Here is a 21,916-nt window from a genome sequence, read left to right on the forward strand (position 1 = left end):
AATTTCCCTTTATATAATAACAGGGTGGCCACATGTCAGTAAAGTCAGGAAAATTAAGAAAATGGAGACTTTTTTCGATTTATCTTAAAAAATTGTGATTTTTTCGACTTTTCTTTCAAATTTTGCAACGATATACCACATTTTTTTTAGTATAAAATGCAACTTATTCCTATTTTTAAAGTGACAGAGATCGAAGTAAGTCCGTAAATCCTGAAAAAGTCCGTAAATTTGCTTCAAGTCCGTAAAAGTCCGTTTTTTTGAAAAAAGGTCCGTAAAGTCCGTAATTTCATTCAAAAAGGATGAAAAGTTCGTAAATTGTACGATATAATTTGGAGAATTTTAGAGCTAAATTACAAATGATTGCAGAAATTCAATTATTTTTAAAAGTAATAAAATTCTTCGCAAAAATTCAATTACAGTGGAACCTCGATTATCCGAACTAACCTAGGCACGGCCTGATTCGGATAATCGAAAATTCGGATAATAGAGGTTTTAATGTTTTTCATAATTAAAGTAAAAAAATTGGACAGTTGAACTATATGTACATATTTAATTTAATACATTTTTCAAAGATATATAAGTATATATATTAATTTATAATAATATATTAATAAAACACAATATATGATTTTTTTAAGACTTTTTTGGCATAAACAAACATAAGTAATAAAATAAATAGAGAAAATAAATTTTAAAATTCGGATAGCCAAAAAAAAGTTCGGATAATAGAAATTCGGATAAAATGATTTTCGGTTCGGATAATAGAGGTTTCGGATAACAGAGGTTCGGATAATCGAGGTTCCACTGTATGTTCAAACATTTTTTTAAATTCTCGTTAAAATTTCAATTATCTTTAAAAATATTAAAATTCTTCTCCGAAATTCAATTATTTTCAAAAAATCTAAAAAACATTGTCAACATTTCAATTATCTTTATAAATAAATAGCAAAATTCTTCGACAAAATTCAATTATTTTCAAAAATTTTATTAAAATTCATTAAAAAATTTCAATTATTTTCATAATTAACAATATTTATCACACGAATTCAATTATTTTCTAAAGTAACAAAATTCAATTATTTTCAAAAATTTTAATAAAATCCATTGCAAAATTTGAATTATTTTCAAATTTCTTCGCATTCATTCAACTATTTTCATAATTAATAAAATTTTTACCGGTATTGAATTATTTTCGTAAAAAGTAAAATTCTTTTTAGGAATTCAATTATTTTCAATAGAATTTTAATCGAATTCCTCGAAAAAATTCTTAAAAATTTTATTAAAATTCGTCCAAAAAATTTAATTATTTAAAAATTTGTTGATAAAATTTTTAATAGGAATTGAATTCCAAGAAGCATTCAATTATTCAAGAAATTATTTATTTGCATTTTATTTATATTTAAATAATTAAATTCTGGTAGAATTTTCTCATAAACATTGATTTAAAAATAGATTTCAGTTAAAATATTAGATTATAATAATTGAATTCTTTCGAAGAATTTCATTAAAATTTTTAAAATAATTGAATTTTATTGAGACATTTTATTAAAATTGTCTTAAAAATAATTGAATTTCTACCAAAAAAGAAGTTTTATCAAAACTTTTGAAAATGTTTGAATTTCTGCAAAAATTCTGTAATTTTTGAAAATAATTGAATTCTTGCGAAGAATTTTATTAAGACTTTTGAAAAATAATTGAATCTCTGCAAAGATTTTTATTGTTTTACGAAAAAATATTTAAATTCTTGCGAAAAATTTTATTAAAATTTCTGAAAGTAATTGAAGATCTGCTAAGAATTTTGTTATTTTTAATTTATGCCAAGAATTTTATTAAAATTTTTAAAAATAATTGAATTCCTGTTAATTTTTTAAAAGAATTTAATTATTTTTGAAAATTTTAATAAAATTCTTCGCAAGAATTCAATTATTTTCATAAATAATAAAATTAAATGCAGAATTTCAATTATTTTTAATACAATTTTAATCGAATTTTGTCGAAAAATGTAATTATTATTAAAAATTTTATTAAAATTCGTTGATAGAATTCAATTATTTGAAAATTTGTTGATAACGATTTTTTATGGGAATTGGATTTTAAGAAACGTTCAATTATTCAATAAATTATTTATTTGCATTTTTACATTTAAATTTGTATTTAAATAATTGAATTCTAGTAGAATATTCTAATAAAAATTGATTTTCATTTCATAAAAATGAATTTCAGTTAAAATTTTAGATAATAATTGAATATTAAAAGCAATATAGCGTGAATTTTAAAAAATAATTGAATTTTGTAATTAATTTTTTTGAAAACGTTTAATTGAGTTTTTTAAATATTATTTTTAGTTTCTATTTTCTAATATTTATTTAATTAAAGAATTTACGAATAATTGAAATTTCGTAAAATTGAATATCGTAAAGAAATGAATTTGAAAATTGTCAAAGAACTTTTTCGAAAATTATTAAAAATAATCGATATAGAGAAGAATTTTAGATAAAAATTGTTAAAAATAATAATTGAATTGATAATGATTTTAATTATTATAAATTATTTTTATTAATTTTTATTAATAATTATTATTAATTATTATAAAACATGAAGAAATCGATGACTTCGAGTCGAAGACTCGGAGTTACCGATTTCTTGATGTTTTATAGAATTATGAAAAATTGAATTTCTAGTTTCAAGTAAAATGTTCTCTTATTTGATTCGGCCTGATTCTATTTTTCTCAGTTGGTCCGTAAATGGTCCGTAATTTTTAATTTTTGGTCCGTAAAGTCCGTATTTTTAAATAATTTCACTGCTTCGAGCCCTGATAGTGCAAAAAATAACTATAAACAAATCTTTCAAAAATTATTTTTAAATCATTTTTTAAGATAATTAAATTTTTCAAATTTAATTGAAAATAATTAATTTTTTTTAAAAATATTTTGTTACAATTTTTAAAAATCAACTTTTGAAGAATTTTAATTACAAGTTTTCAAAATAATTGAATTATTAAAAATTTTAATGAAAAATCTTGAAATGTAAACTTAAAAATGAAAATTGGCTTCTAATTTTTTTAAATTAAATATTTTCTGTATTTTCAATTACATATTTCCAAAATTTCGGATATATCATGGTCTTCTTTATAATTCAGATTCTTCAAAAATTTGATTATTTTTATTTATATTTTTTAAAAATTTGATTTTATAAGGGAAAATAATTTTAATGTCAGTAAATTATCAGGAAAATGTCAGGAAAATTGATAAACTGAAACTTATGACCACCCTGAATGAATATTATAATTTGTTGGGTGTAAAAATTTATCAATCTATCAATAAAAAAAAATTTTACACCCAACATACTAATATAATCGAGTGATAAATTCTTCTTTCAAAATATTATAATGATTATTAAAATTTCTTTTTAGCCGAAACTTCCAGTGAAAAAATTGGCAACATCTGTACCATTTTTGGCATTAATGTGGGCTCATTTTGCCAATATGTGGGGAATTTATTTCATTTCAACAAACGGACCTAAATATACGAGTCAAATCATTGGTCTCAATATGAAATCGGTAAAAATTATTATTATTTATTATTATTATCACTTATTTATTATTATTTTCATTATTATTACTATTTGTTTATTATTATTACTATTAACCTTATTCTTATTATTTTTATTATTCTTATTATTCAAACAAAATTAGTAATTTTAGAAATTGTTTGTGTGTTTTTCGTAATTCATGTTTTATTTACTTTCCTTTTCTAATAAATTGAATAACTTTGTTTTATTAAAGGGTGGCGCCATAACTGGATTGCCATATATCGCTAGACTCTTTTCAGGAGTTTTATTTGCCGCAGCAGGTGATTTTATTCGAAGGAGATCGATAATGACTGTTGGGTGGATTAGAAGAATTTTCATGATTTTCTGTAAGTTTAAAAAATTCTTTCTTTCTCTCTTTATATTTACAGACGTTGGATCGACTTTAAGGTCCAAAAAAAATCGCTTTAGTCGATTGAATATTAAAAAAAAATGATAATTATTCAAAGTATGCGGAGAAAATATCAAAATTTAAATGAGGAAATTTTTGTTTTTCAGCGCATGTTGCACCTGGAATTTGTTTACTTGGAATGACGTACGCTGGATGTGACAAGGTATTGGCTGTCGTAATGATGATTTTGGCATTGGCATTCAATGGCGCCGCTTGTCAAACCAGTTTGCAAAATCATCAAGATCTTTCGCCAAATTATGCGGGTTCACTCTATGGAATTATGAATACCTTCGGCAGTTTCCCTGGATTCATTCTTCCATTTATCATTGGTCTATTGACCGATAATCACGTATGTTTCACTTTTAATTCAATATATTCATTTCTATTTCATTTTTAATTAATTTTTTTGAAAAAGTTTAAATGAATTTTTTTTAATATTATTTTAAGTTTTTATTTTCAAATATTTATTTAATTGAAGAATTTACGAATAATTGAAATTTCGTAAAATTGAAAATTGTTAAAGAACTTTTTCGAAAATTATTAAAAATAATCACTTTCACTGGTTCGAGCCCTGATAGAAGTAAAATTTTTAAAGAAAGAAATTAAAAACTTTTTATATTTAAAAAACATTTTTTTTAATTTAAAAAAATCGTTTTTTTTTTTAGAACGGAATCGAAGAATGGCGCATAGTATTTTGGATTTCGGCTGTTGTCTTTCTATCGGCAACAGTTATTTTCTGGCTCTTCGGTTCGGCTGAAATTCAACCTTGGAATAATGTGGGTCAGGAAGGAGGTGACGACGAGGAGGAAAAAATGGCAGTAAGAAAGGGTAAAGAAGGACAAAGTGAAGACGAGGAAAACGAACGACTCTAAATTCGTTATTTTAGTTGAATGTTAATTTTTGTTTCTTTATTTAATTTCTCAATTGAATGATAAACACGAGAAGATTGCAAACAATAATAATACTCTCTCAATACGCGAAACATTAAAAGTAGAAAATTTACTTTTCAACTTATTCAAAATTATTTTTAAAAAAAGTATTTAAAAAAATTAATTTATAGAAAAAATTCTATTTTAAAAACAAAATTTTGTCAAAATTATTAGAAGAAAAATGATTATTTATTAACAAAGAAAATACTCTATGGTCCTAAAAACAAAATTTAAAAAAATATTGTTGCATTTATATATTAATGTTGTGAATGTTTAATAATTAATATTTATAATAATCCTGTTAGAGACACTAAAACATTTCAGGGATTTTTACCAAAAAAAAAAGAAAAATATCTAATAAAAGGAGAGTAGCGCTTCCGTGTTGTGTGAAATTTTTCTAGTTGATTTCTTGAAATGTGAAATTTCACAAATAAGTTAAAATTTCGAATGCATTTAAATTTAAAACGGTCTAATCTGTAATTTTTATGACTGGACATTTTTAATTAAAAGTATTTCGTATAAACGAAGAAAATTTTGTGCCAAAAGTTTATTCTTTTGCACGATAATCAAAAAATCTTTCATGGTGCATTTAGTGAACAATTTCTAGAAATAGAATATTAATTAAGAATTAACTCTCGAGAATTATGCAGGTGAAAAAAAGAAATTTTCTCTTTTCACCTTTATAATTGAGAGACAATTTACAATTTAGTTTATAAGTAAGCATCTTAAATATCAACGTCCAGGGCACACATTTTCTTTAAATATATATTTTTCTGATGAAATTTTACACCCCGTTTCTTAACGATTGAAAAAAAATGAGATCTCTTAATTGAAAAATCTTCTTAAAAGATTTATTAACTCGTAATAACAACTAAATTTTAGCCATGATGATCTTATAAAAATATACGTATTCTGTAATTTAATGATATTATTTTATTTTTTAAACTAGTTTTTTAAATAATGATAAAAAAAATCAATATTTTTTCTGATAGAAAGAGATTTTCTTCTATTGGAAAAAACTTTGTTTCGCAACAAAAAAAAAAATGTTTTCTAAATTAGAATAGTTTTTGCATTATTCGATTTTAAATTATAACGATAATAATAATTATTTTTATTTACTTTTTTAAGGAAGTATCTGACAAAGAATCGAAACAAAAGTTAGTCCAATGGCATTTCATTTATTTTGTATGAAAAAGTGAAATTTTAAATTCTATTTTATAGAATTTAAAATTTAATTTTAGTTTTCTATAAAATAGGAACTAACTTTTGTTTTGATAGAATTCCTCCTTAATTTATAAATCTACTTAATCGAATATACAAGTTGACTGGTATTTTTAAAAGTAATGACAAAGAAAATATAAATAAATAAATATTCTCTAGCTTTTAGGTTTAACTATTAATATTGTTGTGAGAAATTTTTATATTAAAAAAAAATATTTTTTTTCAAACACAATACGATATTTTTGTGCGTTTAAAATAAAAAGAAAAATTTACAACGATAATGATTGAGATTTTGTTAATATTGACTGAAAAATACTGTTTGATAATAAAAAACATTTTTTGAAAGAAAAATTTGCTTTTCTTACATTAAAAATTAAAATTGTCTTTTTTAAATTTAAGAAAAAATTGTAAATTATAATAAATTATAAATTTTTGAAATTAAGAAGGAAAGAAATATTTTTTAATTGAAAATGAAGAAAAAGAGGAGGATTAGAAGAAAAATAAACAATAAAGCAACATTGCGAAAACGAATGTGTATTAAAATTTCTTCGATAAGGATTAATGTTGCATTTAAATTTATGTGAGACGATTGAAATGACAAGAATTGATTTTAAGAGCAAAAGTGTACGACTTTTATTTGCATATGTATGTAACTATTGTCAATTGACTGTAACAATAAATTTGATGCCGTTGAATATTTTTCTCAATGTTTAATATTTTCATTCAGAATTTTCACTCAAAGAATTTTTTTAAAAATTATTTTAATTAAAATTTTTTTTTAATCATTCACTGAAATTGAATAAATTTGTTCGAGAATTTAGTTTTGGAATTTTCTTCCATTCTTGAACAGGTTTCTTGGGTGCAAAATGCGCGCTTGAGAATTTTAAGAGCCGTTACTGTTTGTGACGATAAATTACATTGAGAATTTGAGAGACGATTTATTTTTGAATTTTCAGATTGAAGGGAAATTTTATTCGTCAATTTTGATGAGGATTTTATTGACGGTGGCTTGAAGTCTGGAAAATTATTAGAAATTAATGTGACGCGCTCACAAGAAAAGATTTTATCTTTTAGAAGCGCGTCACATATTCTTATGCAGCCTTCGCACTCATCTATTAAAATAATAATTTCAATAAAATTGTTCGAAAGAAATCAATTATTTTAAATACAATTTTAATTAAATTTGTTTGAAATAATTCATTCATTATTTTTAAAAAGTTTTCGCAATTCAATGATTTTTAATATATCTACTATTTTCATAAAATTTCCAAACAGAATTCAATTATTTAAAAAATTTTTTGCAAAAATCTTCGTAAGAATTAGAATTATCAGAAATTAATTATTTACAATTTTTTATAAAATTCTTTAATGAATAATAAAATTTGTTGCAGGAATTCAATTTTTTAGCAGTAGGATAAGAAAGAAGTAAATATTTTTGATGAAAATTAGGAAAAAGTCAGGAAAATAAAAAATAGAATGGAATTTTTGTCAGTTTTGTGAAGTTTTTAAAACGAGTATTTTTGGTTGTCAAGTTTAATTTTTCGATAGCTACTTTTTTACTACTTTTTTAGTTTGAAAGCTACTTTATTAAAATTAATTATCGAGTGCGAAGTCTGCTCTTGCTTAGAATTTAAATAAAATATTAAATTTACCTGAACTTGACCAAAAATTAGAGGGAGAAACTTCAAAATCCGACCAACCGCATGGAGAACCTAAAAAATAAACCTTTGCCTATAGAAGAAGAAGAGCTCGTATAGAATTTATAAAGAAAAGAAATATTTTACTTTTTCTGCAAATTTTCTTCAAAGGTTCATTACTATATTCACTGCTTGTCATCGAAGAATTTGTCGATGTTTCCGAATTTGTGCTCGGTGAACATATTTTATGAATTTTTTCACTCTTTTCACTTAATTGCGGAACTTGAAGACGGGGAGTTTTCACATTTCGCAATTTATTTTCAATGTAACACGGTTTGTATGTCAAGAGAATATCTTGTGTTTGAAGAATTTCCGTCTGTTTCATCGTAAAGTGAAAATCTGAATTTCGCGATTCAGTGCAAAAATGACAACATTCCGATTCAGTTGCGCAAGCAGAGCAGAAAATTTTTGTCGATTCAAGTAATTCTCCAATTTTCTTTACTTCAGGAACTCCAGCTAATTTTGTTTGCGTTGAAACTGTTATCACTTTCGGTCTTTCACGTTTTGCTAATTTCTTTTTTCTCTCAATGAATACCGTGTCCAATAATTTTGCTAATTCGACGAAAAAAAAACAGAAAAAATTTAATTCTCATTTTCTTTTGAAAAAATTGAAGCAAAAAATAATGTGAATTAATAGAGATTAAAAAAAAATGTTCCATTTATTTACGAATTTCTTTAATTGTAAAATTATTCGAAAATAACTTCATTTTTAATTATAAATATTTTATTTATGAATTATTAAAATTGAGAGTTAAATTAATTAATTACTATTCAAATTGAGTTAAAATAATGTTAAAAAAATGAATAAATTATTAATTAAGTAAAATTTTCAAATTCTTACGTTCCTTAATCTTCCGTTTTTCTCTCAGTTGTACGGCGATGAGAATAGAATTTCTAATCAAGACACAAAGGATAAACTTAACAGTAACTTCTATCTCTTTTGCAATTGCAACGAAAACATCTTCAATAAAATCATTCATCAGATGATTAATTACAATTTTCGACTCCTCGGGGTCAACAGCCAGTGGACGTCGCAATTTTTTCAAAATATCCTCATCACCGTCATCATCTACTGTTTTGTAAGTGGCAAGTGTTTGTGCCCCGTTATCCAAGAAAGGAAATCTAATTTCCCTCGAACAATTGTTCAAAATTTCCTCAAAAATATCATCAATAATCATCCGATTGTAAACTCCTTTCGATAAACAATCTTCAACAAAATTTATCACAAAATTCTTCGTTTCCAGATAATCGCCAATTAATTTCGAATTCGAAACTTTTGGTTCGCACGTTAATTGTGTTTGTGTTTCTTGATTAAAAATCACTTTTCCCGTTTTCCAATTGCAAATAATATCAGTTTGTGATTCGACGTCTCTATATTCGCGAATTGGTTCCTCAGGATCTGAATTCCAGAATACTCGATCGATTATGTAATTTAAAAGATGCCAGATATGAATTTGGAAAATATTTTCCTCGGTTGATGATATTCTTTTGATTTCACTAATTTTTGAATCTTGATTCGCAACTAGTTTTTCGATTATTTCATCTCGGGGATAATTGACATCGAATGTGACGATAGTTTGTGATTTTTCTCCACTCTTGAGTATGGGAAGGGATTTTTTACTGATTCCGGCTGAAGTAATTGTAATTTTGTAGTTTGAATTATTGGAACGCATGATTTCACCCAAATTATGATATTTTTGTCTTATATCAGAATTTTAAAATTAATAATCATCATTTACTCGAAAGGTAAGTGTTTATAATTTAATGTTAAAATTATTACAATATTGAGAGTAAATATTTGTTATAATTTATTTTTAATCGAATTTTTTTAATAGATTTTCCAAGTATTATAAATATAAATTATATGTATAGTAAAATCTTTGCAAAGATTCATTATTTTCAATAAAATTTCACGAAAAAATTCAATTTTTTTCTTAATTCGTTTTCAAAATTTCCAAAAGAATTCAATTATTTTCCAAGATTACAATAAATCCTTCAAACAATTATTTTCTAAAACTTTTATAAATCCTTCAAAAGAATTCAATTATTTTCAATGGAATTTCACGAAAGAATTCAATTTTTTTTACTTAATTCGCTATAAAAGTTTTCCAATAAATTCAATTATTTTCTAAAATCTTAATAAATCCTTCAAAATAATTCAATTATTTTTATAAACAGTAACATTTTTTGCAAAAATTCAATTATTTTTATAAATAGTAAAATTCTTTGCAAAAATTCAATTGTTTTCAACAAAAATTTGATAAAATTTCTCGAAAGAATTCAATTATTTTCTAAAACTTTTATAAATCCTTCCAAACAATTCAATTATTTTTAATAAAATTTCACGAAACAATTCAATTTTTTTATTTAATTCGCTATAAAATTTCCAAATTAATTAAATTATTTTCTAAAATTTTAACAAATCCTTCGAAAAAGTTCAATTATTTTTATAAATAGTAAAATTCTTTGCAAAAATTCAATTATTTTCTAAAATTTTTATAAATCCTTTAAAACAATTCAATTATTTCTTTAAATAGTAAAATCCTTGCAAAAATGAATTATTTTCAATAAAATTTCACAAAAGAATTCAATTATTTTCTAAAACTTTTATAAATCCTTTAAAATAATTCAATTATTTTTATAAATAATAAAATTCTTTGCAAAAATTCAATTATTTTGAAAAAAATCCTGTAACTGTACTATTTTAAAAAAATCTTTAAAAAATTCTTCAAAAATATTTAATTATTTATAAAAACTCTAATAAAACTGTTTAAAAAAGTTTAACTTTCTATCAATATTTTTAAGAAAATTTTAATAAAATTCAATAATTAAATCTTTAATTTCAATTATTAAGAAACACTATTATTTTAACAAACTTGAAATAAATTGTTTATAAATTCAATTACTTTCAAAATTTTCAGTTGAAATTATTACAGAAACTCCATTATTTTAACGAAAGTTCAAGGAAACTCTTCAAAAGAATTTAATTAGGATTTTTAAAAATTTTATTAATTTTTTCACGAGAATGCAATTATTTTCATAAATAAAAAAATTCTTCGAAGGAATTCAATTATTCTCAAATTTTTTGATAAAATTCTTTGCAACGATTCGATGATTTTCAATACATTAATTGAAAATTTGAAAATGTTTAAAAAGAAAAGTTATGAAAAAAGTTTGAAAACAAAAGCAAACAATTCGATTAAATAATGATTATAAAGTTTAAAATTCCGTTAAATTACAATTATAAATATGATAATTTGGATGCAATCATGCGCCCCGAATTATTAGTTTCTTGATTGTTTATTGTTTATCGCGCTCAAAAAAACGTCAAAAAATTAAGGTTACGTTTATAATTTTTGGAGTAAAAATCGTAAAAATGTATAGAGAAAGAAAAAAAGCGCGTCACTATTAATAAAGAATAAATACCAATGACTTCTTTGACAACATTTTCAACTCGACATCGTGTTCCAATGTAAAACGTCTGACTTGCCTCGTCCTTAAATTCAATAGGAATGTGAATTTTCTCAATATCCTGTATATAAGTTTGACATTCGACTTCTGCAAATGGCTCTCGACTCAATTCGTCGGAATCAATGACGTGTTTCGCAGGACTTTCAATTTTGTGTTCACGAATAATATTATTTTCCTCGAGTTCCAATTTCTCATTCGGATTTCCCGAAATTTGTGTCTCCTCAATTATTTCACGTAAAGTTCCATTCTCTTGAGGAGTTATTGTGAAAATTGTTTGAGCCCACACATCGCCTTCGTCCTATTAATATATAACACTGACATTAGTTATTTTTTAATATTTTTTTAATATAATTATTACTTTCTTCCATGCCAGCAATTTTTCTTTTAAACTTTTGTTTTAGTTTTTTATTCCGTCTTTTAAAAGAATCTTTAAAAAAGTCTTTTAAATATTCAAAAAGAAGATACAATTTTCCATTAAGAAAGATCCTAAATAAACATTTTTCAAATTTGGTTTTCATTTTGACAGAAAAAAGAAATTCTTACAGAATTATTTTCTTGGACTTCCATTATTATCGGAAAAGATCAAAACAAGAATTTATTTTAGTTTCTTTATTTCATGTCGAAAGTATACTTTTCAAAGTTAATTAATCAATTAACCTGAAATACAATTTTTTTTTGTTTTTATTACTATTATTAAAGAACTGATTTGACATTTTAGAAAAAATGAGTGACACAATGTTGACATGTGTCAATTTTTAAATATTTTAATGAATAATTTTTATCGACATCTATTTAGAAAAAAAAAAAATTTTTTTAAACACTTACCCGAAATTAAGAAACATTTTTTTCTTTTGAAAAGTATAAAAAATTAGAAAAGTGCAAAAAAATTAATTTGTTCCTTGTTTTTTTATAATTTGTCCTCTGGTAAATTACTTGCAAAAATTGGTTTTTGTATGAAAAAGGAAATCACTTGCGTGGTGATAGTTTTACGATGAATGTACGAATTTGCATTGGTTTCAACTCAACGCTAATTGCATCTTGATTCTCGGAATTAAGTGGCACAGACGAGTAGTTGGTTTTGAAGATGTCATTTTCCTCAGAGATCCATTTGAGACGATTATTTTCTTCTAACCACTGATTTCCTCCCAATGTTGTTTCTCTAACTGAAGTCACGATGAAAGCTGAGAAGAGGTCCTGCAAAATTTTTTAATAACAATTAATAAATTTACTTTTTCATTGAACATTTTCATTAAAGTTTACAACGTCAAATCAGACGATTTTTCAAGTAACAATATTGAAAATCACCAGGTTTGACGTTGTAAATTTTAGTTCAATTTTTTTCGATGATATTTTTGAAAAATTGAAGATAGAAATAGAGAAATGAAAATAGAAGAGAAAAAAAGAAAAATAAATAAATTAAAGACGTGTGGAATAAAATACTGATTTACCTGAATATTCACATCGACAGGAATGGAATATTTGCCGGATTCTCCTGATTCAAAAATGTGTTCGAGTCTCAGTAAAACACTTCCATCTTTCCAAGGTTCGAGAGTTAGAATTTGAACATTTGGTGGCAACGATTTTGACAATCCAGAACTCTGCGAAAAATAAATCACAAATTTTATTTTCAAATTTTTTCTTGGTAAGAAAAAATAAATATAATTTAAATTCTATAAGTAAATTTATCAAAAGTTTTATGAATAATATAATAATTCCTTTAAGAAATTTTATTGAAAATACATAATTGATATTCTGACAAGAAATTTATCAAAAATTTTAAGAACAATAAAATAGTAGACATTGAAAATCACCGAATTGGGGAAAATTTTTGAAAATAATTCAATTTCGGAGAAGAATTTTTATTATTTTTAAAGATAATTGAAATTCTTTTTCGAATTTTTGAACTTCTTCCTGAATTACCTGACTTGTGGTATAACCATGTAATTGATTCTTTTTCTGTATTTTTCACGCGCAGAAATTAAAAATTTGTTGAGGTTTTTTTTTAGGAGCTGTAGAAATTGATTAAAATGAATTTTTTACCTGCATTTTGTACGTGTTTTTCCAGTCGTCATAGGAAATATTTTCTACGGGACTAATGAAAATCCAAGGACGAAGAGCCAATCGTGTTGCTTCCTTCTTTTCATGAAGTCTAAATTCATTGGAATCACTTCCAAAAATAACGGTATGTTCACCCCTTGCAACCAACCCTGTTCCGTATGCGGTCTCATTGAGAGCTTCTTCTACTCCAAAAGCATCATCTTTCAATAATCTTCTGTGAACCTGTAATAATTAAATATATTTTGTTTTTATTCTTTTTATGAAAGAAAAATATATTTCGTTTTATTCTTTTTATGAAAAAAGAATATATTTCGTTTTTATTCTTTATATGAAAGAAGAAGAATAGATTTTTATTGTTGTTGTTACCATAAGTTCAATTTCTCCATCTTCTAAACTTGCACCTCCTTGAGCTCTGTCAGTGAGAACTGCTAGTCTCAATTGTCTCACTCCGTCTTTCATGGAAATTTTTGTCGTCACTGGATAATAATTGCCAGCCACTGGTTCCTGAAGATGTAAATTCCAAGTGGGTCGTTTATTTCTTTGGCGCTTTAACATTTCTCGGCCATTACTGTCAGTGTAAAATTCACCACTCGACTCCAAATTTGTTGTGTACTTGGTAATAATTTCCTTACCAATTTTATCACTAAAAATTACACTCATTAGAATATTTCAAATATTCATTTATTCGTGACGCGCTCTCAAGAAAAAAGAATCATTATTACTTGACATCAATGGGGCCAATCAACCAGCTGAATTCAATTCTATCCTCTCCAGCATAAACTCGAACAACTTCACTGACCCATTCATTAATAGTGAGATGAAGTTCCTCCACCAAAGGACCTAATATTTTCAAATAATATTTTTATTAACATTTTTTACATACAATTTGCTTTCGATAAATATAAATAAGACACGAGAATAAGGATAATTGAAAAAACATACCTTTGAATATCTTGAATTTCCCAGTATAAGTAAAGTCTATAGAGCGAGTAACGTTGGGTCTGAAGATATAGGCTCCAGAGGATCGATTTGAGAATACCATATTATTTCCCTCAGCTCCTTTATAAAATTGGAATGCTTGAGTCATTCGAATTCCTTCCTTTGCCATCGATTGCATTACCACTCTTCCGCTTGGATCAACGGAAATATCGTACGTCTAAAACAAAAATTCATACTTTTAAGTCAAAATCAACAAAATCATTAATCATCATTTATAGTTTTTTCTTTTTTACGCCCATGAAAGCGTCAACGCTAAGTGTTGACGTTAACTTCAGGGATTTTCTCTTTCCACTCACATCACCACCCATGAACAAGACTGATTGATTTTCCTCAATGGGTTCGTCAGATTGAATTTCCTCTTCTTGAGTTTTCTCGCTAACATAATATGATTGATAGCCAAGGGCAGGAATTTCCCGTGCCAAAAAGATCAAGTCGTGAACCGCCAAACTTTGTCGACCTGGAATTTTTGACACACTCGCTGGTATTGGCACGAGCTGTGTGACCAGTTCCTTTCCTAAATTATAAGAAAACTTACAATTAAAGAAACAAATATTTGAAAATTAAATCATTTTTTCTTCATTATGTTAAAATTATCTATTTTTTTTTGAGTAAAACTACAGAAAGAGAGTAATTTACTTGCCAAGATAATCTTTAACACTATAAGAAGCTCCTTTAACTGGAACTCGAACGTAAGTTGAAAGAGATTGACTCGCAGGATTGTATAGTGTGACAACAAAGTTTTTATTATTCTCTGTATGCTCACAGGAACTGATGTTTAATTGCAGGCAAGAATGAAATTCGACACTGTCAGAATTTTCTTTCTTTTTCATCATATTTCTGAAAATTGAAAAAAAATATTATTTATTATTTTATTATGTGATATTAAAAATATAAAAAAATCATCTAAAGAAACAATTATTTTCTTCACCTCAAATTATCAGAACACAATTCATTTCCATCTCTCATGCTGTTGGACAAAATTCGTGAATAATCATTAGCTACATGTTGTTTTTCTGTTCCCGTAACAGCGTCGTGATGTTGCATTATTCCCATAGCTTCTCGAAATTTATTTATCTTTTTATTATTTTCCTTATTATTCAAAACCGATAATTGTTTTACTACCTGAAAAAATTTCAATTATAATTTCCACTATATCAAAATAATATTCATTATATCCAAAAATATTTACTTGTAAAAAGTTATTCCCCATTCTTTCGTAGAATTTAATGGTTGGTCTCGAGGTATAGTAACCAGTCCAATAAGCATGTGGATCACTGGCATAGGGAAAGAAATCATCACTTTTCGTTGACCAAGATAATTTTGCATCGTTCACAGCTTTTAGGTAACAGGACGGTGTTGAATAAATTGCATTGTACGTTGAACCATTCAATTTGTTCGTGTATCTATTAAATAAAATTGATTACTTTTCAAAATGTATTTTTAATGTAAATTTTCTTTTTTTTACTACAATATAATTTAATTTTTCCTAGAGTACTTTTTCAAAGAAAAAAGATTTTGAGCTTTTTTTCTTTGTTACCTTCCTTGGAAGCGAGTCATAATTATTTTATTAAAAATATATACGTACTTAATGAGTTTGTCCAAATTGGTGAACCAAGTGTCAGCATTTTGATAATTAAAATCATTTCCCATGGTAATTATTACATTATTTGTTCGGTACGTGGAATTCTGTCTTTCGACAAAGGCCAAAAATTGTTTCACCTAAAAAATTATTGTTAATAATAATAACTATAAAAAATAGTAATTATCTATAAAAATTATCTATTGATTTATGAACTTACTCTACTATCAATATTGTAATCGGGACTTTCTGGATCATCAATCAGTGGGGCATCTGAGCAAAGAATATCGAAACAAAAACCAGCTGGTGGACTATAAGCATTGTATAGAACCGTTGTGAATAAATTGGCACTTTCACCTAAATTGTAAATAAAAAATGTTATTAATAATTAATTAATCATTTTGATAAAATTTGGAAGAATAATTATATATTTCGAGGAATTCGATTAAAATTATAGTAAAAATAATTAAATTTCGGAGAAGAATTTTATTATTAATAAAGATAATTGATATTTTGACGAGAATTGCAAAAATTTCATTATTTCCCTTTCCCTTATTTTTCCTTGAATTATCTGACTTTTCTGACCTGTGTCAACTCTGAATTAGATATTTCTTTAAATTTCCTTAGTGCCACTACTGATAATGATTTTTAATTTACAATTCTTCAAAATACATAAATAACATTTTACCTAAACTGGGACTGCCCTTCCAAATCATTTCCATTGTTCGAGATTTCATTCGCTCATTTTTATCCTGATAATCAAGACGACCGAATAGAACTCCATCGAATCCCATTTGGGCAAACATTGAAGCTTGCTCTCTCGAATGTCCAAAAGGATCAATTTGCCAGCCAATTTTCGGTCGTGCACATTTTCCAAAAGTATCATTTAAAATCCTGAAAGTAACAAAAAAAATTCAATAAAAATAAAATACCCACTCAATTACTTTTATATAACAATTATTTTAACGTGATAATTGATAATAATTCAAATATTTCGAAATATCCGTAATAAATGCGATACAATTTGTTTTTATACAATAATAAGATAAGAGTATGACAATTGATAAAAAAGATAATTGAAAAAAAAATCTGAAAAGTGTATACTGCCGAAGATACTATAAAGAAACAATATCATTGGTTTTTTAATTATTTTACCTGAAACCCCAAGTAAATTGGTCTATAACAGAGTGATAATGAGTGACTGCTTCATCATTCATACTCCATCCTCCTCCAATGATTTCCAATCTTCCCTCATCAATCAGATTTTGAACTGTAGCTCTCACCCTTTCATCTTGCCTCGTCCACCACTTCCACAAAAATGCTGTCTCCACATAAATGAACCTGAAATGTTTTTAATTAGTATTATAATTATCAAAATAATATTAACAGTAGTTTATAAATTTAGAGTTGATTCCCTTTTATTTGCATTTTGAAAATTCCAAATAGCCGATAATTTTTTGCTTTTACTTTTCTTCGGAGGGCGTTTCACATTATAATGAAGAATGAAATTATCCTTAATTTAAATAATTGAAACTCCTTGAATTAAAATAATTTCTTACCGTCTTTCTGGATTTTCTTGCAATGATTTAACTGCAGAGTTCAAAATATATTGAACACCAGCATTTTGAATATTATTTCGATCTGAAATAAAAATTTTTGAATTTTATTTTTGAATTTACTATTATTATTATTATTATTTAGAGAAATAGTTAATTACTCACGTCCATAAAAGTACTGATCAACTGTTTTTAACCAACCAACATCATCGTGAGAATGTGCAACAATATGAATATTCACCTTTGTTGGATCCACTTTAGCACATGACTAGAAAAATAAAAACTCACATTATTTACAAAACTAATAAAATTCTTCCTAATAATAAATTCTTCCTCAAATAAAAAATATTTTCCCCTAGTAACAAAAATAATATTTTAAGATAAATCTAAATACAAATCCACATCAATCAAATTCGTCATTATTATCAGTAAAAAAAGATAATTATTATCATCAAATTGTACTATTTATATTTATTTTTAAAATTTTCTTTTTTATTTATTTTTTTTTAATTTACCAAAATATAACTATTTCATAAAGAAAAGGGAATAAAAAGTTTAATAGAACAAGAAAAATTAATTTTTCACACTATACTATTTACTAAAAATAAATTTAATAAATTAAAGAAAAGAAAATTGTCCAAAGACGGCAGTATATAATAAAAAATTAAAAGTAATTTTTTTCTCCGAATAATTTTTAATTTTGTGCACAAAAATATATTTTGAACTATAAATACTGAATGGAAATATAAACTTTATTCTCACCTCGTATCCGCAATTTTTGTCAACTCTTTCATTGTTTGGAATTACTGCTGCTTGATATGAATGGAACGTATTGAGCACAAGAATAAGAGATAAAAAAAGAGGAGGAATTAAGCGTAACATGATTATGTGTGGTCACGACGCGTTTCAAAATAGTACTAATGCGATAGCGAGGGTCGACATCCAATATTTATACAAATATATCTCATCAGTTGTATACTTGTCTCAAAGTTATACAAGATTACAATAGAAATATCAGTTAAACTAAAAGAATTCGTGACCAGTATAGACAACAGCTGATTTAGACAGCGTTTGCACGATAATTTTTTTCTTTTTTTTTTTTTGTTATATTTGAAAAACAAGATATAAGCCTGCGGTGACCGCGAAAATTATACCATGTAAATACAGAAAGAGAGGAGCAATGTGTAATTTTTCACGACAGTCAACAATTTTTAACGTTTAAATAATAATTAGCGTAATTTAAAAAATCAAGGCTATTTCGTTTCATTGTCATCTTTAATATATTTTTCATAACAAAATAGAGATTTTAACTTATATATTCATACATTTCAAAAATCCTAATTAAATTCTTTTGAAGAATTTTTTTGGAATTTTTTGAAAGTATTTGAGTTTTTTTTTTAATAATTTTAATTGAAAAATTTTGAAAGTAATTGAATTTTATGAACAATTTCTTTCAAATTTTTAAAATAATCGTTTAATAAAATTGTATTTTATTAAAATTTTTGGAAAATAGTTAAATTATTCACAGAATTTTATTACGATTTTCAAGAAAAATTTAATTCATGTAAAAAAATTTTACTAAAATATAGAAAACAATTCAATTCATTCAAAGAATAGATACCATTAAAGATTTTGACAATAATTGAATTATAATTAATAATTTTACTATTAAAATTTTATTAAAATTATTGATAGAAAATTAAACGATTTTATTATAGTTTTTGTAAATAATTAAATTCTTTGGAAGAATTTCTTTCACTTTTTTTGAAAATAATGTAGTTTTTTGAATAATTTTAAGTGAAAATTTTGAATATAATTGAATTAAACAAAGAATTTTTTTAAACTTTTTAAAATAATCGGGTCTGTTAATAATTATAATTAAATATTTTATTCTTCAAGTTTATTAAAAATATATTAAAAATAATTGAATTCCTGAGAAGAATTTTATTATTTATAAAAATAATTTAATTCTTACTATGAATTTTACTATTTAAAAAAATGATTGAATTGTTCCGAAGGTTTTTCTTAAATTTTAAAAAATAATTGAATTCTTTGAAAACTTTTATAACGAATTAAAAAAAGAATTGAATTATTTCGTGAAATTTTATTGAAAATAATTTAATTTTTGCAAAGATTTTACTATATAAAAAATAATTTAATTGTTTCGAAGGTTTTATTAAAATTTAAGAAAATAATTGAATTCTTTCCAAAAAGTTAATTAAAAATTTTTAACAAATTGAATTGCTTCGAAAGATTTATTAAAATTTAAAAAAATCATTGAAATTTTTCGAAAAATATTATTAAGAATCTAAATAAAATTTAATTCATTCATAAAATTTTATTAAAATTGTATTCAAAATAATTGAATTTATTCGAAAATGTTATTAAAAAATTTTTTTAAATTGAATTGTTTCAATGGATTTATTAAAATTTTTTTAAATAATTGAATTCTTTACAAAAAGTTTATTAACAATTTTTGAAAAATTAAATTGCTTTGAAAGAATTATTAAAATTTTAAAAAATAATTGAAAATTTTCGAAAAATAATATTGAAAAATAAAAAAAAATCGAATTCATTTATGTAGTTTAATTAAAAATTGTATTAAAAATAATTCAACTTCTACGAAGAATTTTATCAAAATTTCTTAAAATAATTGAATTCTTTTGAAGAATTTTAACACAATTTTTTAGAAATAATTGAATTCTTTCGAGAAATTTTATTAAAATTGTAATAAAAATAATTCAATTTCTACGAAGGATTTATTAAAAGTTTAGAAAATAATTGAATTCTTTTATTAAAATTCCTTTATTAAAATTTCAGAAAATAATTTGAAATTTAACAAAAAATTTTACTATTCATAAAAATAATTGAATTCTATCGAAATTATTTATGAAAATAATTTAATTCTTGCGAAGAATTATTATAAAATTTTTGAAAATATGTAAACAATAATAATTAATTATGTACTTAATGAGTGAATTTAAAAAATTTTTATTATGGAATTTTTCAACAATTTAGAATTGAAAATTAAAAATTTAATATAATAATAATAATTGAATATTAATTCGAAAGAATTCAACTCTAATCATTTATCAAAAATTATTCTTCTTCATTTTCTGATTTCTTTTTTAAGCTTCTTTGCGGTACGCAAATTTTATAATAAATGTACGTATCTGCATTGGTTTCAATTCAACAATAATTTCATCTCGATTCTCCAAATTAAGAGGTTTAAAGAAATCGTCATTTTCCAAATTAGAATTATCTTCATCCGAATTCCACTTTAGACGTTTTTTATTTTTCAACCATTGATTTCCACCTAAAGTAACTTCTCCTATTGAAGTCACGATAAAGGCACTAAAGAGTTTCTGCAATTTTTTTTTTATATATAATTTTAAAAAACCCTTTAAAAAAATATAAATTTAAAAATACATTGATTGGTCCCAAGTTTTAATCATTTTGTACCCTATTTATGAAAAGTTACTCATATATTTCTATTATTATTATTATTATTATTATCTCTACATGAGGAAGCAAACTGTTCATGAAACGAAAACAATACTTGGCAAATAATTGAAACTTACTTGAATGTCCACGTTGACAGGAATAGAATATTTCTTAGATTCTTTCAATTCGAAGATGTGTTCCAATCTCAATAAAACGGTGCCACGTTTCCAGGGTTCTAATGTTAAAATCTGAACGTTGGGTGGCAAAGATTCTGACAATCCAGCAAACTTCATTTTGTAAGTCCTTTTCCAATTTTTATAGGAAATATTTTCCACGGGATTAATGAAAATCCATGGGCGATGTGCCAATCGTACAGCTTCCTTTTTCTCCTCAAGTATAAATTCGCTGGATTTACGTCCAAAAATGATGGAATGCTCTCCCCTGGCAACTAATCCGGTTCCATATGCAATCTCTCGTAAAGCTTCGTTAACACCAAATCCATCATCACTAGAAAGTTTCCTATGAATCTATAAAATAGAACAATAAAAATTGAGCATAATTTTTTCTTTTCGAAAAACAAAAATTAGAATTGCCACAAAAATTAAATTTTCTTTTTCCCTCACTTTTCCCTGATTTCAAGATAAAATTTTCGACTATTAATCCTGACCGTAAAGAATATTCTGATTCACTCTAAAAATTATTAAATACTTATTCAAAAAAATGTTCTATTACTTATTTACGAATTTCTATAATTGTAAAATTATTCAAAAACACCAATAAGTTCAATTTTTCAATAAATATTTAATGATTATTATTTTTTTTAAATTGAAATTTTCCAAAACATTCAAATTCAAGCCTTTTTGAAATTTAACAACTTAACATTTATTTAATTTTATTAGAAATTTCGATTATTGGAAAATTCTTCAATTAAATATATATTAGAAAATAAAAACTTCAAATAATTTACAAAAAAAAAATCAATT

The 21,916-nt window shown here is 24.4% G+C and overlaps 3 protein-coding genes across 9 annotated transcripts in view; 1 reads left to right on the forward strand and 2 right to left on the reverse strand.

Moving 5' to 3' along the window:
• LOC122499720 (sialin) overlaps positions 1-6,824 on the forward strand; it is an 18,834-nt gene extending 12,010 nt beyond the window's left edge. For all 6 annotated transcript variants that reach the window (XM_043608198.1, XM_043608239.1, XM_043608224.1 and 3 more), the window contains 4 exons: positions 3,413-3,559; positions 3,785-3,917; positions 4,087-4,328; positions 4,645-6,824. In XM_043608198.1, the coding sequence (XP_043464133.1) occupies positions 3,413-3,559; positions 3,785-3,917; positions 4,087-4,328; positions 4,645-4,851 (729 nt within the window). In that variant the 3' untranslated portion in view covers positions 4,852-6,824. The remainder of the gene's footprint in view (positions 1-3,412; positions 3,560-3,784; positions 3,918-4,086; positions 4,329-4,644) is intronic.
• Positions 6,311-11,970, reverse strand: LOC122499710. Of its 2 annotated transcripts, none has more exons than XM_043608187.1 (6): positions 11,841-11,970; positions 11,253-11,595; positions 8,668-9,456; positions 7,914-8,378; positions 7,782-7,841; positions 6,311-7,145 (listed from the first exon to the last, which is right to left on the reverse strand). In XM_043608187.1, exons 1-6 carry the CDS (start codon positions 11,862-11,864, stop codon positions 6,916-6,918), a joined length of 1,911 nt encoding a protein of 636 aa, XP_043464122.1. In that variant the 5' UTR covers positions 11,865-11,970; the 3' UTR covers positions 6,311-6,915. The 2 variants fall into 2 exon arrangements, with proteins under 2 accessions (XP_043464122.1, XP_043464127.1); XM_043608192.1 differs by having other exon boundaries at positions 7,022-7,145; positions 7,782-7,854.
• LOC122499703 (lysosomal alpha-mannosidase-like) overlaps positions 11,892-21,916 on the reverse strand; it is a 21,116-nt gene continuing 11,091 nt past the window's right edge. The window contains exons 16-32 of the mRNA XM_043608182.1: positions 21,071-21,460; positions 17,655-17,757; positions 17,493-17,574; positions 17,089-17,274; positions 16,622-16,827; positions 16,154-16,290; positions 15,940-16,073; positions 15,544-15,757; positions 15,283-15,476; positions 14,995-15,191; positions 14,651-14,868; positions 14,298-14,511; positions 14,078-14,195; positions 13,722-13,998; positions 13,338-13,577; positions 12,746-12,895; positions 11,892-12,491 (exon numbers count right to left, since the gene is read on the reverse strand). Coding sequence (XP_043464117.1) covers positions 12,264-12,491; positions 12,746-12,895; positions 13,338-13,577; positions 13,722-13,998; positions 14,078-14,195; positions 14,298-14,511; positions 14,651-14,868; positions 14,995-15,191; positions 15,283-15,476; positions 15,544-15,757; positions 15,940-16,073; positions 16,154-16,290; positions 16,622-16,827; positions 17,089-17,274; positions 17,493-17,574; positions 17,655-17,757; positions 21,071-21,460 — 3,288 coding nt within the window. The 3' untranslated portion in view covers positions 11,892-12,263. The remainder of the gene's footprint in view (positions 12,492-12,745; positions 12,896-13,337; positions 13,578-13,721; positions 13,999-14,077; positions 14,196-14,297; positions 14,512-14,650; positions 14,869-14,994; positions 15,192-15,282; positions 15,477-15,543; positions 15,758-15,939; positions 16,074-16,153; positions 16,291-16,621; positions 16,828-17,088; positions 17,275-17,492; positions 17,575-17,654; positions 17,758-21,070; positions 21,461-21,916) is intronic.

This window comes from Leptopilina heterotoma, unplaced genomic scaffold (assembly GCF_015476425.1).
Source record: "Leptopilina heterotoma isolate Lh14 unplaced genomic scaffold, ASM1547642v1 Lhet_101, whole genome shotgun sequence".
Taxonomy (NCBI): Eukaryota; Metazoa; Arthropoda; class Insecta; order Hymenoptera; family Figitidae; genus Leptopilina; species Leptopilina heterotoma.

Bases quoted from the DNA above. Each gene is read 5' to 3' on its own strand.
- LOC122499710 (XM_043608187.1), bottom strand. From the start codon at position 11,864: ATGGAAGTCCAAGAAAATAATTCT. The intron at 8,379-8,667 runs GTAAGAATTTGA...TCGTCGAATTAG, and splicing joins AAAACGGAAGATTAAGGAAC to CAAAATTATTGGACACGGTA. The intron at 7,146-7,781 runs GTAAATTTAATA...ATAATTTTCCAG, and splicing joins TAATTTTTGGTCAAGTTCAG to ACTTCAAGCCACCGTCAATA.